We start from the raw sequence: 17,701 nt of genomic DNA on the forward strand, positions 1-17,701 counted from the left end.
AAACCATTCGAACTATCCTTCCTTCCATCCAGGAAGGTCAATTCATGACCACGGTGGATTTAAAGGATGCGTATCTACATATTCCTATCCACAAGGAACATCATCGGTTCCTAAGGTTTGCATTCCTGGACAAACATTACCAGTTCGTGGCGCTTCCTTTCGGATTAGCCACTGCTCCAAGGATTTTCACAAAGGTACTAGGGTCCCTTCTAGCGGTGCTAAGACCAAGGGGCATTGCAGTAGTACCTTACCTGGACGACATTCTGATTCAAGCGTCGTCCCTTCCTCAAGCAAAGGCTCACACGGACATTGTCCTGGCCTTTCTCAGATCTCACGGCTGGAAAGTGAACGTGGAAAAGAGTTCTCTATCCCCGTCAACAAGGGTTCCCTTCTTGGGAACAATTATAGACTCCTTAGAAATGAGGATCTTTCTAACAGAGGCCAGAAAAACAAAGCTTCTGGACTCTTGTCGGATACTTCATTCCGTTCCTCTTCCTTCCATAGCTCAGTGCATGGAAGTGATCGGGTTGATGGTGGCGGCGATGGACATAGTTCCTTTTGCGCGCATTCATCTAAGACCATTACAACTGTGCATGCTCAGTCAGTGGAATGGGGACTATACAGACTTGTCTCCGAAGATACAAGTAAATCAGAGGACCAGAGACTCACTCCGTTGGTGGCTGTCCCTGGACAATCTGTCTCAAGGGATGATGTTCCACAGACCAGAGTGGGTCATTGTCACGACCGACGCCAGTCTGATAGGCTGGGGCGCGGTCTGGGGATCCCTGAAAGCTCAGGGTCTTTGGTCTCGGGAAGAATCTCTTCTACCGATAAATATTCTGGAACTGAGAGCGATATTCAATGCTCTCCAGGCCTGGCCCCAGCTTGCGAGGACCAGGTTCATACGGTTTCAATCAGACAACATGACGACTGTTGCGTACATCAACCATCAGGGGGGAACAAGGAGTTCCCTAGCGATGGAAGAAGTAACCAAAATTATTCTTTGGGCGGAGTCTCACTCCTGCCACCTGTCTGCTATCCACATCCCAGGAGTGGAAAATTGGGAAGCGGATTTTCTGAGTCGGCAGACATTGCATCCGGGGGAGTGGGAACTCCATCCGGAAATCTTTGCCCAAGTCACTCACCTGTGGGGCATTCCAGACATGGATCTGATGGCCTCTCGTCAGAACTTCAAAGTTCCTTGCTACGGGGCCAGATCCAGGGATCCCAAGGCGGCTCTAGTGGATGCACTAGTAGCACCTTGGACTTTCAAACTAGCTTATGTGTTCCCGCCATTTCCTCTCATCCCCAGGCTGATAGCCAGGATCAAGCAGGAGAGGGCGTCGGTGATCTTGATAGCTCCTGCGTGGCCACGCAGGACTTGGTATGCAGATCTGGTGAATATGTCATCGGCTCCACCTTGGAAGCTACCTTTGAGACGAGACCTTCTTGTTCAGGGTCCGTTCGAACATCCGAATCTGGTTTCACTCCAGCTGACTGCTTGGAGATTGAACGCTTGATTTTATCGAAGCGAGGATTCTCAGATTCTGTTATCGATACTCTTGTTCAGGCCAGAAAGCCTGTGACTAGAAAGATTTACCACAAAATTTGGAAAAAATATATCTGTTGGTGTGAATCTAAAGGATTCCCTTGGGACAAGGTTAAGATTCCTAGGATTCTATCCTTCCTTCAAGAAGGATTGGAAAAAGGATTATCTGCAAGTTCCCTGAAGGGACAGATTTCTGCCTTGTCGGTATTACTTCACAAAAAGCTGGCAGCTGTGCCAGATGTTCAAGCCTTTGTTCAGGCTCTGGTTAGAATCAAGCCTGTTTACAAACCTTTGACTCCTCCTTGGAGTCTCAATTTAGTTCTTTCAGTTCTTCAGGGGGTTCCGTTTGAACCCTTACATTCCGTTGATATTAAGTTATTATCTTGGAAAGTTTTGTTTTTAGTTGCGATTTCTTCTGCTAGAAGAGTCTCAGAATTATCTGCTCTGCAGTGTTCTCCTCCTTATCTGGTGTTCCATGCAGATAAGGTGGTTTTACGTACTAAACCTGGTTTTCTTCCGAAAGTTGTTTCTAACAAAAACATTAACCAGGAGATTATCGTACCTTCTCTGTGTCCAAAACCAGTTTCAAAGAAGGAACGTTTGTTGCACAATTTGGATGTTGTTCGCGCTCTAAAATTCTATTTAGATGCTACAAAGGATTTTAGACAAACATCTTCCTTGTTTGTTGTTTATTCAGGTAAAAGGAGAGGTCAAAAAGCAACTTCTACCTCTCTCTCTTTTTGGATTAAAAGCATCATCAGATTGGCTTACGAGACTGCCGGACGGCAGCCTCCCGAAAGAATCACAGCTCATTCCACTAGGGCTGTGGCTTCCACATGGGCCTTCAAGAACGAGGCTTCTGTTGATCAGATATGTAGGGCAGCGACTTGGTCTTCACTGCACACTTTTACCAAATTTTACAAGTTTGATACTTTTGCTTCTTCTGAGGCTATTTTTGGGAGAAAGGTTTTGCAAGCCGTGGTGCCTTCCTTTTAGGTGACCTGATTTGCTCCCTCCCTTCATCCGTGTCCTAAAGCTTTGGTATTGGTTCCCACAAGTAAGGATGACGCCGTGGACCGGACACACCTATGTTGGAGAAAACAGAATTTATGTTTACCTGATAAATTTCTTTCTCCAACGGTGTGTCCGGTCCACGGCCCGCCCTGGTTTTTTTAATCAGGTCTGATATTTTATTTTCTTTAACTACAGTCACCACGGTACCATATGGTTTCTCCTATGCAAATATTCCTCCTTAACGTCGGTCGAATGACTGGGGTAGGCGGAGCCTAGGAGGGATCATGTGACCAGCTTTGCTGGGCTCTTTGCCATTTCCTGTTGGGGGGGAGAATATCCCACAAGTAAGGATGACGCCGTGGACCGGACACACCGTTGGAGAAAGAAATTTATCAGGTAAACATAAATTCTGTTTTTTAGTTGCTATCTCTTCTGCTAGATGAGTTTCCGAGCTTTCTGCGTTACAATGTGATTCCCCTTATCTTATATTCCATTCTGATAAGGTGTTTTTGCGTACTACACCTGGATTCCTTCCTAAGGTTGTTTCAAATAAGAATATTAATCAGGAAATTGTTGTTCCTTCCTTGTGTCCTAATCTTTCCTCTAAGAAGGAACGTCTGTTACATAACTTGGACGTGGTTCGTTCATTAAAATTTTATGTACAAGCGACCAAGGATTTCCGTCAAACATCTTCTCTGTTGTTTATTCTGGAAGACGTAGGGGTCAAAAAGCTACGGCTACTTCTCTTTTTGGCTGAAAAGCATCATCCGTCTGGCATATGAGACTGCTGGACAGCAGCCTCCTGAAAAAATTACGGATCATTCCACTAGAGCTGTGGCTTCCACATGGGCTTTTTAAAACGATGCTTCTGTTGAACAGATTTGTAAGGCTGCGACTTGGTCCTCCCTTCATACTTTTTCAAAATTTTACAAATTTGATACTTTTGCTTCTTCTGAGGCTATTTTTGGTGGATAGGTGCTTCAAGCAGTGGTACCTTCCATTTAGGTTCCTGTCTTATCCCTCCCTTTCATCCGTGTCCTAAAGCTTTGGTATTGGTATCCCACAAGTAAGGATGAAACCCGTGGACTCGGTATATCTTGGAAAAGAAAAGGAAATTTATGCTTACCTGATAAATTGATTTCTTTTACGATATACCGAGTCCACGGCCCACCCTGTCATTTTGGGACAGGATTTATTTTTTCTAAACTTCAGTCACCTCTGCACCTTTTTAGTTTTTCCCTTTCTCTTCCTATACCTTCGGTCGAATGACTGGGGGGAGGAGTTAAGGGAGGAGCTATATAGCAGCTCTGCTATGGTGCTCTTTGCCACTTCCTGTTAGCAGGAGGATTATATCCCACAAGTAAGGATGAAACCCGTGGACCCGTGGTATATCGTAAAAGAAATCAATTTATCAGGTTAGCATAAATTTTCTTTTTTCAGACACTTGGTTCCAGGATGTACAGGATCCTTTGGTCCTGGAGGTTGTATCTCAAGGATACAGGATAGGATTCAAGTCTCATAAACCCAGGGGCAGATTCCTACTCGCCAGTCTGTCTACAAGACCAGAAAAGAGGGCTGCATATTTTAGGTTGCTTACGGGATCTCTCCTCTCTAGGAGTAATTGTCCCGGTACCTACAGCAGACAGAGGTTTGGGGTTTTATTCAAACCTTTTTGTGGTTCCAGAGAAGGAGGGAACTTTTCATCCAATTCTAGATTTAAAGTACCTAATTATTCCCTCTTTTAAGATGGAGACAATACGGTCAATCCTTCCTCTGGTTCAGGAAGGACATTTTATGACCACCGTTGACCTGAAGGATGCATACCTTCACGTTCTGATTCACAGGGAACATTTTCAGTTCCTGAGGTTTGCCTTTCTGGACCAGCACTTCCAATTCATAGCTCTTCCGTTTGGCCTATCTATTGCTCCAAGGATATTTTCAAAGGTTCTGGGGGCTCTTCTAGCCATTGCCAGAACATGAGGTATTGCAGTAGTGCCTTACCTGAATGATAGCTTGGTGCAGGCACCATCTTTTCGTCTAGCAGAAGACCATTTGGAGTCCCTTCTCAGTCTTCTTTGATCACATGGATGGAAGATAAACTTGGAAAAGAAATCTCTTACTCCAAGTACAAGAGTGAATTTCCTGGGGACAATAACAGACTCCATATCCATGAGAATATTCCTCACAGATCAGAGACGTTGCAAGCTAACTACTGCATGTCTTGCCCTCCAGGCCTCCTTGAGACCCTCAGTGGCTCAGTGTATGGAGATGATCAGACTCATGGTGTCCTGTATGGACATCATTCCTTTTGCCAGATTACATCTCAGACCCTTACAACTATGCATGCTGAGACAATGGAACGGCTACCATTCAGATCTGTCTCAACTTGCTTCTTGAGACCGTTCTGGGAGATTTTGACTATGGATGCAAGCCTTTCCGGCTGGGGAACCGTTTGGGGTGCCAAGAAGGCACAAAGGCTGTGGACTCAGGAGGAACTCCGGGCAATCTTCAATGCCTTGAAGGCTTGGCCCCTTCTGGGTTTGTCCCAGTTTATCAGATTCCAATCAGACAATATTACCTTGGTTGCCTACATCAACCATCAGGAGGGAACGAGAAGTTGCTTGGCGATGAGAGAAGTATCTCAGTAGAGTGGGCGGAGACTCAGACGTACGCTTTCAGCAATCCACATTCCGGGTGTGGACAACTGGGAAGCGCACTTCCTCAGAAGGCAATCCTTTCATCCAGGGGAATGGTCTCTCTGCCCAAGGTGTTTGCAGACATATGCAGTGAGTGGGGTATGCCAGAGATAGATCTCATGGCATCCTGCCTCAGTACCAAGCTACCCAGGTACAGGTCGAGGTTGAGGGATCCTTAGGTGGGATTGATAGATGCCCTATTAGTACCATGGAGGTTCAGACTCGTATATCTTTTTCCTCCATTACCGCTTCTCCCTCGTGTGGTGGCTTGCATAAAGCAGAAGCGAGCATCAGTGATTCTGATTGCTCCATCGTGGCCTCGAAGGACGTGGTTTGCAGATCTGGTTGGAATGTCCTCATCTCCTCAGTGGAGGTTACCTTGTTGCAGAGATCTGCTGATACAGGGTCCATTAGTTCATCAAAATCTAGATTCTCTGAGGCTGTCTGCGTGGAGATTGAACGCTTAGTCTTAGCCAAGAGAGGGTTCTCTGAGAGTGTTATCTACATTCTCGTTCAAGCTCGTAAGCCAATTACTTGTCGTATCTACCATAAAGTGTGGAGGACCTACTTGTACTGGTGTGAAGAGTGTGGCTCTTCCTTGCATAAGGTTAAGGTTGCCAGAATTTTATCTTTTCTCCAGGATGGACTGGAGAAGGGTCTATCTGCTAGTTCCCTGAAGGGACAGATATCGGCCCTGTTGGTGTTACTGCACAAGAGAATACCTGAGCTTACGGATGTGCAGTCCTTTGTTAAGGCTCTGACTAGGATCACACCTGTGTTTAGATCCGCCTTGGAGCCTAAATCTTGTTCTTAGTGTTTTGCACCAGGCTCCGTTTGAGCCTATGCATACTGTTGACATTAAATTGTTATCTTGGAAGGTTCTTTTTTGATGGCTATTGCTTCTGCACACAGAGTTTCTGAAAGTTCTGCTTTGCAATGTGATTCCCCTTATCTTGTTTTCCATGCTGATCTTGCTTCACAGTCTAGATGTGGTTCGTGCCTTGAAGTTCTATCTTTAGGCTACTAAGGAATTCAGACAATCTTCCTCTTTGTTTGTCATCTATACAGGGAAGCGTAAGGGACAGCAGGCTACTACGACTTCCCTATCTTTCTGGTTGAGGAGTGTCATCCGCTCAGTTTATGAGACAGAGGGGCGACAGCCTCCTGAGAGAATAACGGCTCATTCCATTAGAGCTGTGGCTTCCTCCTGGGCTTTTAAGAATGAATTCTCTATGGATCAGATTTGTAAGGTGGCTACCTGGTCCTCCTTACACACTTTTTCTAAATTTTACAAGTTTGATGTGTTTGCTTCGGCTGAAGCAGTTTTCAGGAGAAAAAATTTGCAGGCTGTGGTGCCCTCAGAATATGGCCAGCCTCTTTTTTCTGTTCCCTCCCGTTATTTATTCAGTGTCCTCTGGAGCTTGGATATAGTTTTCCCAACAGTAAGGAATTAAGGTGTGGACTCTCCCTGCCTTATGGAAGGAAAACATAATTTATGCTTACCAGATAAATTCCTTTCCTTCCTGGCAGAGAGAGTCCATGACCCTGCCTGTAATTTATTTTTGTTATGCGGCTCTCTTTTTATGTTATTTCTTCTGGCACCTTTATACCCTGATGTTTCTCCTACTTTTCCTTGTTCCCTCGGAAGAATGACTGGGGGATAGGGAAAGTGGGAGGCATATTTAAGCCTTTGGCTGGGGTGTCTTTGCCTCCTCCTGGTGGCCAGGTGTTGTATTTCCCAATAGTAAGGAATGAAGTTGTGGACTCTCCCTGCCAGGAAGGAAAGGAATTTATCTGCAAAGCATACATTATGTTTTTTGTTCTCCAGTAAGGAGAGAAATGGCTGTGTTTTAACGAGAACAGAATCTGACAGGAATGTGGAGTTTATTGCTGCTTCTGGCATAGATGCACTAGTTGATGGAGTAGGGGAACAGGATTGTGTAAAGGACCCAAAAAATTGCTGCTTCCAATTATTTTGATTTTGTTGTAGGGCACACACTGAGTGGGTTACCACATTTAATTGGTGGGTTAAGGCTTCAAGTTATTCTGTGAGGGATGGAGTGAGTGGAACTTCAATGCAGGGACAGATGTACTGGAAACCAAATTCTCTTAAAGCCACATGAAACCCAAACGTTTTCTTTCATGATTCAGATAGAAAATAAAATTTTAAACAACTTTCCGATTTCCTTTTACTATTCATTTTTCTTTGTTTTTTGTTATCCTTTGATGAAAAGCAGGACATTAAGTTCAGGAGTGTGCACGTGTCTGCAGTACTATATGCCAGCAGTTTAGCAACAGTGTTATACATTAGCAAGAGAACTTGATGACAGCACTATTTCCTGTCATGTAGTGCTCCAGACATGTGCATGCTGTATCATATGGTAAAGACTCAGTTTGCATAATTGCTGACATGATATAAGCCCCTCTGACCAAATGAGCAGCTGTATTATTTAAAGTGCTGGTGCAATAAAAAAAAACTATCTATGTTTCACTCTAAAACAGGAATGTGCTAACTCTAAAATAGTGATACATTTTACTAGAAGCATTGTTGCCAATATATGTATATTGTAACTGTTTGTTCAAAATGATCTGATGCATTTTAGTTTTGACGGAATGTCCCTTTAATAGTTATCAGTTTGTTAAATTCTAATTGTTGCTAAATTCAAATACTGGAGATTTTGTTAACACAGAAGCAGTGACATTCCCTGTCTTTTCCAAATAAAGAAAGCGGTGGTGGAGTTTAACCATTGAATCTAATAAAGTTCAGACTCTGCTGATATGTTAATCTATTGGATTGCAGAACAAAATGTGTCATTTCAAGATATTTTCTTTCCTTTCAAGAGTAGAAAAGCTTTAATTTAAAAAAAAATACCTGCAAAAATCCCAAAACAGCTCTGTTATAACTTGAAAACACAAAAGGCACCTGTATCTTTAGCAAGTATTTGAATGTCAGTAGTTTTCAAACTGTGTGGAGCTTGTTTTAAGTAAAGCTTAAATTGTGATCTTTAGTAGAGATTTGTTTGTCCCTCTATAGGCCTGCACTAAGGGTGTCTAATTGTATTTCACTAGATTATTTAAAAAAATTAAAATAATTAGTAATATATGTCTGATTCATATAAGCAGCACCCCTACCCATGTGTTGTACTGTTAAAATCCACTTGGTAAATTTATTGGTGCATTGCTAGAAATCCAGGTTCAGCAGCAACAAGACTTAAATTGCTTTTAAGATTTGGATTCTGATTAGTGTGTTGGGGTAAAATAACTTAGTTATAGTAAAATTGAATGGTTAATATGTGTGCAAAAATCTTTTTAAGTGTTCCTTTGTTACTTCAGGTCATCAGCAGACAGCACCCGATAAAGCATGTGGAGATGTCAGTAATACGTCAGTTTCCTCTCTGAAAGATCTGAACAGGTGGAAAAATGGCAGGTGTAATTCTGGTCAGGAAATGCAACATTTACAAAAGGAAGTCATACAAGAATCTGTGAGTTATTGCTGTTTATAACCAATTTGCTTCTTTCTCTTGTTATCCTTTGCTGAAATGTTTATCTAGGAAAGTTAATGTGCAGCAGAGAACCTAGGTTCTAGCTGTTGATTAGTGGCTGCATATATAAACTGATTGTCATTGGCTCACGCATCTGTTCAGTTAGAAACCAGTAGTGCACGGCTGCTCCTTCAACAAATGATACCAAGAGAATAAAACAGATTAGATAATAGAAGTAAATTAGAAAGTTGTTTAAAATTGTATTCTCTATCGGAATCATGAAATATTTTTCTCTTGTTAAGTGTATCCAGTCCACGGATCATCCATTACTTATGGGATATTAACTCCTCCCCAAGAGGAAGTGCAAGAGGATTCACCCAGCAGAGCTGCTATATAGCTCCTCCCCTAACTGCCATTACCAGTCATTCTCTTGCACCCAACGAATAGATAGGATGTGTGAGAGGACTGTGGTGATTATACTTAGTTTCATACCTTCAATCAAAAGTTTGTTATTTTATAATAGCACCGGAGTGTGTTATTCCTTCTCTGGTAGAATTTGAAGAAGAATCTACCTGAGTTTTTCTATGATTTTAGCCGGAGTAGTTAAGATCATATTGCTGTTTCTCGGCCATCTGAGGAGAGGTAAACTTCAGATCAGGGGACAGCGGGCAGATTAATCTGCAAAGAGGTATGTAGCAGCTTATTATTTTCTGACAATGGAATTGATGAGAAAATTCTGCCATACCGATATAATGTAAACTCAGCCTTAAATGCAGTAGCAGCAACTGGTATCAGGCTGTCATGTATGTATATTTTACACTTCAGTATTCTGGGGAATGGCACTTCACTGGAATTATACTGTATGCATAAAACTTTAGCCTAATTTGCAGGGACTAGCAACAGGCTTTTTAATAACACTCAATTTATTAATGTTAAACGTTTTTTGCTGGCATGTAAAATCGTTTAATTTTCTGAGGTACTGGGTGAAAAAATGTTTTGGGCACTATTTTTTTCCACTTGGCAGTCGTTTTATTTAATTTATGACAGTTTACTGATCTCTCTCACTGTTATGTGTGAGGGGGAGGGGCCTTTTTTGGCGCTTTTGCTACGCATCAAAAAATTCAGTCAGAAGTTTATTGTCTTCCCTGCATGATCCGGTTCATCTCTACAGAACTCAGGGGTCTTCAAAACTTGTTTTGAGGGAGGTAATCACTCACAGCAGAGCTGTGAGATTGTAGTTGACTGTGATAAAAAAACCTTTATTTCTGTATTTTTTTTCTGCTATCAGGGTTAGTTATCCTTTGCTAATGGGAGCAATCCTTTGCTAAAATTGTGTTTTTTACAAAGATTTGATTCTATAAGTTTTCAGTTTATTAATTTTCAACTGTCATAACTTTTTCTGTGCTTCTTATAGGCACAGTACGTTTTCATATTATAGTAAATTACTTGAAAAGTATTTCCAAGTTGCTAGTTTATTTGCTAGTGTGTTAAACATGTCTGATTCAGAGGAAGATATCTGTGCTATATGTGCTAAAGCCAAAGTGGAGCCCAATAGAAATTTATGTACTAACTGTATTGATGCTACTTTAAATAAAAGTCAATCTGTACAAATTGAACATATTTCACCAAACAACGAGGGGAGAGTTATGCCGACTAACTCGCCTCACGTGTCAGTACCTGCATCTCCCGCTCGGGAGGTGCGTGATATTGTAGCGCCGAGTACATCTGGGCGGCCATTACAAATCACATTACAGGATATGGCTACTGTTATGACTGAAGTTTTGGCTAAATTACCAGAACTAAGAGGTAAGCGTGATCACTCTGGGGTGAGAACAGAGTGCGCTGATAATATTAGGGCCATGTCAGACACTGCGTCACAATTTGCAGAACATGAGGACGGAGAGCTTCATTCTGCGGGTGACGGTTCTGATCCAAACAAACTGGATTCAGATATTTCAAATTTTAAATTTAAGCTGGAAAACCTCCGTGTATTACTAGGGGAGGTGTTAGCGGCTCTGAATGATTGTAACACAGTTGCAATACCAGAGAAAATGTGTAGGTTGGATAAATATTTTGCGGTACCGGCGAGTACTGACGTTTTTCCTATACCTAAGAGACTTACTGAAATTGTTACTAAGGAGTGGGATAGACCCGGTGTGCCGTTCTCACCCCCTCCGATATTTAGAAAGATGTTTCCAATAGACGCCACCACACGGGACTTATGGCAAACGGTCCCTAAGGTGGAGGGAGCAGTTTCTACTTTAGCTAAGCGTACCACTATCCCGGTGGAGGATAGCTGTGCCTTTTCAGATCCAATGGATAAAAAGTTAGAGGGTTACCTTAAGAAAATGTTTGTTCAACAAGGTTTTATATTGCAACCTCTTGCATGCATTGCGCCTGTCACGGCTGCAGCAGCATTTTGGTTTGAGTCTCTGGAAGAGACACTTGAATCAGCTCCATTAGATGAGATTACACACAAGCTTAAAGCCCTTAAGTTAGCTAACTCATTTATTTCAGATGCCGTAGTACATTTAACTAAACTTACGGCTAAGAATTCCGGATTCGCCATTCAGGCACGCAGAGCACTGTGGCTAAAATCCTGGTCAGCTGACGTTACTTCTAAATCTAAATTGCTTAATAAACCTGCTGCTGCCCCTAAGACAGCATGAATCGAGGGCCCCCGATCCGGGAACGGATCTAGTGGGGGGCAGACTTTCTCTCTTCGCCCAGGCTTGGGCAAGAGATGTCCAGGATCCCTGGGCGTTAGAGATCATATCTCAGGGATACCTTCTAGACTTCAAATTCTCTCCCCCAAGAGGGAGATTTCATCTGTCAAGGTTGTCAACAAACCAAATAAAGAAAGAGGCGTTTCTACGCTGCGTACAAGATCTTTTATTAATGGGAGTGATCCATCCGGTTCCGCGGTCGGAACAAGGACAAGGGTTTTACTCAAATCTGTTTGTGGTTCCCAAAAAAGAGGGAACTTTCAGGCCAATCTTGGATTTAAAGATCCTAAACAAATTCCTAAGAGTTCCATCGTTCAAAATGGAAACTATTCAGACAATTTTACCCATGATCCAAAAGGGTCAGTACATGACCACAGTGGATTTAAAGGATGCTTACCTTCACATACCGATTCACAAAGATCATTACCGGTATCTAAGGTTTGCCTTTCTAGACAGGCATTACCAGTTTGTAGCTCTTCCATTCGGATTGGCTACGGCTCCGAGAATCTTCACAAAGGTTCTGGGTGCTCTTCTGGCGGTACTAAGACCGCGAGGAATTGCGGTAGCTCCGTACCTAGACGACATTCTGATACAAGCTTCAAGCTTTCAAACTGCCAAGTCTCATACAGAGTTAGTACTGGCATTTCTAAGGTCGCATGGATGGAAGGTGAACGAAAAGAAGAGTTCTCTCTTTCCACTCACAAGAGTTCCCTTCTTGGGGACTCTTATAGATTCTGTAGAAATGAAGATTTACCTGACAGAAGACAGGTTAACAAAGCTTCAAAATGCATGCCGTGTCCTTCATTCCATTCAACACCCGTCAGTAGCTCAATGCATGGATGTGATCGGCTTAATGGTAGCAGCAATGGACATAGTACCCTTTGCACGCCTACATCTCAGACCGCTGCAATTGTGCATGCTAAGTCAGTGGAATGGGGATTACTCAGACTTGTCCCCTACTCTGAATCTGGATCAAGAGACCAGAAATTCTCTTCTATGGTGGCTTTCTCGGCCACATCTGTCCAGGGGGATGCCATTCAGCAGGCCGGACTGGACAATTGTAACAACAGACGCCAGCCTACTAGGTTGGGGCGCTGTCTGGAATTCTCTGAAGGCTCAGGGACAATGGAATCAGGAGGAGAGTGTCCTACCAATAAACATTCTGGAATTGAGAGCAGTTCTCAATGCCCTTCTGGCTTGGCCCCAGTTAACAACTCGGGGGTTCATCAGGTTTCAGTCGGACAACATCACGACTGTAGCTTACATCAACCATCAGGGAGCGACAAGAAGCTCCCTAGCAATGATGGAAGTATCAAAGATAATTCGCTGGGCAGAGTCTCACTCTTGCCACCTGTCAGCAATCCACATCCCGGGAGTGGAGAACTGGGAGGCGGATTTCTTAAGTCGTCAGACTTTTCATCCGGGGGAGTGGGAACTTCATCCGGAGGTCTTTGCCCAAATACTTCGACGTTGGGGCAAACCAGAGATAGATCTCATGGCGTCTCGACAGAACGCCAAGCTTCCTCGTTACGGGTCCAGATCCAGGGATCCGGGAGCGGTTCTGATAGATGCTTTGACAGCACCTTGGACCTTCGGGATGGCTTATGTGTTTCCACCCTTCCCGATGCTTCCTCGATTGATTGCCAGAATCAAACAGGAGAGAGCATCAGTGATTCTAATAGCTCCTGCATGGCCACGCAGGACTTGGTATGCAGATCTAGTGGACATGTCATCCTGTCCACCTTGGTCGCTACCTCTGAAACAGGACCTTCTGATCCAGGGTCCCTTCAAACATCAAAATCTAATTTCTCTGAAGCTGACTGCTTGGAAATTGAACGCTTGATTTTATCAAAACGTGGTTTTTCTGAGTCAGTTATTGATACCTTAATACAGGCTAGGAAGCCTGTTACCAGAAAGATTTTCTATAAGATATGGCGCAAATACTTATATTGGTGCGAATCCAAGAGTTACTCATGGAGTAAGGTTAGGATTCCGAGGATATTGTCTTTTCTACAAGAAGGTTTAGAAAAGGGTTTATCCGCTAGTTCCTTAAAGGGACAGATTTCAGCTCTGTCCATTCTTTTACACAAACGTCTGTCAGAAGTTCCGGACGTTCAAGCTTTTTGTCAGGCTTTAGCTAGGATCAAGCCTGTGTTTAAAACTGTTGCTCCACCATGGAGTTTGAACTTAGTTCTTAATGTTTTACAGGGGGTTCCGTTTGAACCCCTTCATTCCATTGATATCAAGTTGTTATCTTGGAAAGTTCTGTTTTTAATGGCGATTTCCTCGGCTCGAAGAGTCTCTGAGTTATCTGCCTTACATTGTGATTCTCCTTATCTGATTTTTCATTCAGACAAGGTAGTTCTGCGTACTAAACCTGGGTTCCTACCTAAGGTGGTCACTAACCGGAATATCAATCAAGAGATTGTGGTTCCATCTTTGTGTCCTAATCCTTCTTTGAAAAAGGAACGTCTGCTACACAATCTAGATGTAGTCCGTGCCCTGAAATTTTATCTACAGGCAACTAAGGATTTTCGACAAACGTCTTCCCTGTTTGTCGTTTATTCTGGTCAGAGGAGAGGTCAAAAAGCTTTGGCTACCTCTCTCTCCTTTTGGCTTCGTAGCATAATACGGTTAGCCTATGAGACTGCTGGACAGCAGCCTCCTGAAAGAATTACAGCACATTCTACTAGAGCTGTGGCTTCCACTTGGGCCTTTAAGAATGAGGCTTCTGTTGAACAGATTTGCAAGGCTGCAACTTGGTCTTCTCTTCATACTTTTTCCAAATTTTACAAATTTGACACTTTTGCTTCTTCGGAGGCTGTTTTTGGGAGAGAGGTTCTTCAGGCAGTGGTTCCTTCCGTATAAAGAGCCTGCCTGTCCCTCCCGTCATCCGTGTACTTTAGCTTTGGTATTGGTATCCCATAAGTAATGGATGATCCGTGGACTGGATACACTTAACAAGAGAAAACATAATTTATGCTTACCTGATAAATTTATTTCTCTTGTAGTGTATCTAGTCCACGGCCCGCCCTGTCACTTTAAGGCAGGTAATTTTTCCATTAAACTACAGTCACCACTGCACCCTATGGTTTTCCTTTCTCTGCATGTTTTCGGTCGAATGACTGGTAATGGCAGTTAGGGGAGGAGCTATATAGCAGCTCTGCTGGGTGAATCCTCTTGCACTTCCTGTTGGGGAGGAGTTAATATCCCATAAGTAATGGATGATCCGTGGACTGGATACACTACAAGAGAAATAAATTTATCAGGTAAGCATAAATTATGTTTTTTTCCGGTTTCATGTCCCTTTAATGCTTGCCCCTCCCTCCTCATAATCAAGATAGAAAAATTGCCCTAAATAATCTGACAGAATCCTCTGGGAGGGCATGGCATTGTGAATAGATTAATGCTGAATAAACAGCATCTTGCTTCATAATTAAAAACTAATCTATATTTTTAGGATAAAAATTTTAATATTTTAATGTTTCTTAAATAGAAATGATCTTTTCATAGATTTTTCCTCAAACAGCATTTTATTTAAAAAAAATCATATTTAAATAAAAAAATAATCTGATTTAGATAAAATAAAATGTTTTGTTTGATTTTTATCCACCACAGTCTCACTAGTATTTGACTTTCCATCTAAAGGGGAGGAGAGTCCATGGCTTCATTCTTTACTTTTGGGAATAAAGAACCTGGCCACCAGGAGTAGGCAAAGACACCCCAGCCAAAGGCTTAAATACCTCCCCCACTCCCCACATCCCCCAGTCATTCTTTGCCTTTCGTCGCAGGAGGATGGCAGAGAAGTGTTGAAGATTCAGAGTAGTCTCTTATAGAGGGTAGTACTCTTCGGAATGGGACTGGAGTTTTAAGTAATCCTGTCAGCCTCTCAGTGAGAGCCTGGGTAAAGTTAGAGTCTGAAGATGCAGGGAGAGTCTTTCTGCGAAACCATCCCGACTCATATTAACAGTTCCACAAGCAATCAGCGTTGACGAGCTTCGCTTCTTGCTTTCTACACTTATGTCCATGTCAGGAGCGATGCTTCTACCTGTCACACTTGAAGGGCCATGTTCCTGTTCCACGGCATAGATTTTGGTAAGATCGTTTCATTTTTTTATGCATAATGATAACATAGAAGTCAGGGCCACTTTGTGGCACCTTTTATCTTTTCAAGGGTTTATATTCCTGGTAAGGGGATTATTGAACGGTGGGGGGGGGTTATACATGATATTGTTTATTGTGTTATTGCTGCGTTATGTGTGAGATGAGGCTCTGGCAATGGTGGAACTTTCAGGTTGACTTCTGGGAGTATTTAAACGGCCGGTTTTGGTGCGTTTCTCCTTAGTGGAGGGGCGGTCCTGCAAGGTATCCCATGTGACTAGGTGTGGCAGTCTCCACTTCCTCTGTTGATCAGTGGCGCAGGAGACGAAGCGGTTTCTATAGTCCTGGTTATAGGAGGTGGTGAGTGCCCCGGCCATTGGAGTATAAAGGTGCCTGTTTAATAAATTGTCCAGTTCATAATAAAAGTGCAAGCTATGGAGGACTCTGACGCGTTAGTCTCATGCCTGTGTTTATTGTGAGGAGGTTCTTATAGATCAGTCTGCTAAACTTTATTCCACATGCCTCGATAAGGTTTCTACATCTAAAAATAAAGGGATGTCTAGTACTACTGAGCCGTCCACCTCTGAGGGCTCTCCGTCCCGTGAGGTGCGTTCCCTGCTTTCATCTCCAAGTGCACATGCAGTGCCCCAGGGTCCAACCATTACTCCTACGGGAGAGATTCGTTGGCCGTCAGATTTTGCTTAAGCGTAGGGCGTATCAGAGCGGCCTGGCCCAGGGGTCATCTACGCCTATGGAATTGCCAGAGGCATTATAAGATGACGAGGCCCACTCTGACTCTTCGGAGGAGGCTCCCTCTGGGTTGGAGTCCGTGTCATCTTATCCTCCGGCCGCGGAGGAGCCTGACTTTAGGTTTAGAATGGAGAATTTGCGCTTTTTGCTGAACCAGGTGCTTGCTACTTTGAAGGTTCTGGAACCAAAGCTTCCGGGGGAACCTTCGATTCCCAAGCTTGATAAGGTATACGAGGACAGGGTGGTGCCCCAGACCTTCACGGTTCCTGTTAAGATTGCTAATATTATTAAGAATGAATGGGAGCGATTAGGTTCTTCCTTTTCCCCTTCTTCTTCCTTTAAGAAACTGTTTCCCATTCCGGACTCTCAGCTTGAGCTGTGAAGGGACTGTGCCTAAGGTGGATGGTGCTATTTCCATGCTCGCGAAGCGGACAACTATTTCCCTTGAGGATAGTTTGTTGTTTAAAGAGCCCATGGATAAAAAGTTAGAAAACATGTTAAGGAAAATGTTTCAGCACACAAGGTTTATTTTTCCACCGACAGCAGCTGTAGCTGCGGTTGCCGGAGCTGCGACATATTGGTGTGAATCCCTGTGTGATATGGTCGAAAGGGAGACTTCCATCGACGAGATACAGGATAAGATTAAGGCCTTAAGGTTCAATAATTCTTTCATTTGTGACGCCAATATGCAAATTATTCACCTGAACGCAAAGGTTTCAGGATTTTCCGTTTTAGCTTGCAGGGCTCTGTGGCTAAACTCTTGGTCTGCAGACATGACCTTGAAGTCGAGGCTGTTGTCCCTACCCTTTCATGGAAAGATTCTATTCAGTCCAGGTTTGTATTCGATCATAGCCACGGTTTACGAGAGGCAAGGGAGCTTTCCTACCACAGGATAAGAAGGCTAAGCCTAAAGGATCTACTTTTCATCCCTTTTGTGCGGACAAGGCCCAGCGCCAGCAGCCCGCCGCGATAGTGGATCAGTCCAAGGGAACTTGGAAGCCTGCTCATTCTTGAAACAAGTCAAGCAGAACAAGAAGCCCTCCGAGACAAAATCGTCATGAAGGGGCGGCCCCTGATCGGTCACAGGACCAAGTAGGGGGCAGATTGTCTCTCTTCTCCGAAGCCTGGTTGCAGGACGTTCAGGACCCTTGGGTTCTGGAGGTTGTTGTCCAGGGTTACAGGATAGGATTCAGGTCCCATCTGCCCTGGGGCAGATTCCTCCTGTCAAACCTGTCTTCAAGACCGGAAAAGAGAGAGGCCTTTCTAGAATGTGTGAGGTATCTCTCCTCTCTAGTTGTTAGCGTACCAGTACCCCAAGCAGAAAGGGGTCTAGGGTACTATTCAAGTCTTTTTGTGGTTCCAAAGAAGGAGGGCACGTTCCGC

At 43.5% G+C, this 17,701-nt stretch overlaps 1 protein-coding gene across 1 annotated transcript in view; it reads left to right on the plus strand.

Annotated features, from left to right (window-relative positions):
* SENP7 (SUMO specific peptidase 7) overlaps positions 1-17,701 on the plus strand; it is a 625,329-nt gene that overhangs the window by 173,798 nt on the left and 433,830 nt on the right. The window contains exon 6 of the mRNA XM_053707566.1: positions 8,593-8,741. Within this exon, the coding sequence (XP_053563541.1) occupies positions 8,593-8,741 (149 nt within the window). The remainder of the gene's footprint in view (positions 1-8,592; positions 8,742-17,701) is intronic.

This window comes from Bombina bombina, chromosome 3, assembly GCF_027579735.1.
Source record: "Bombina bombina isolate aBomBom1 chromosome 3, aBomBom1.pri, whole genome shotgun sequence".
In the NCBI taxonomy this organism is placed as follows: Eukaryota; Metazoa; Chordata; class Amphibia; order Anura; family Bombinatoridae; genus Bombina; species Bombina bombina.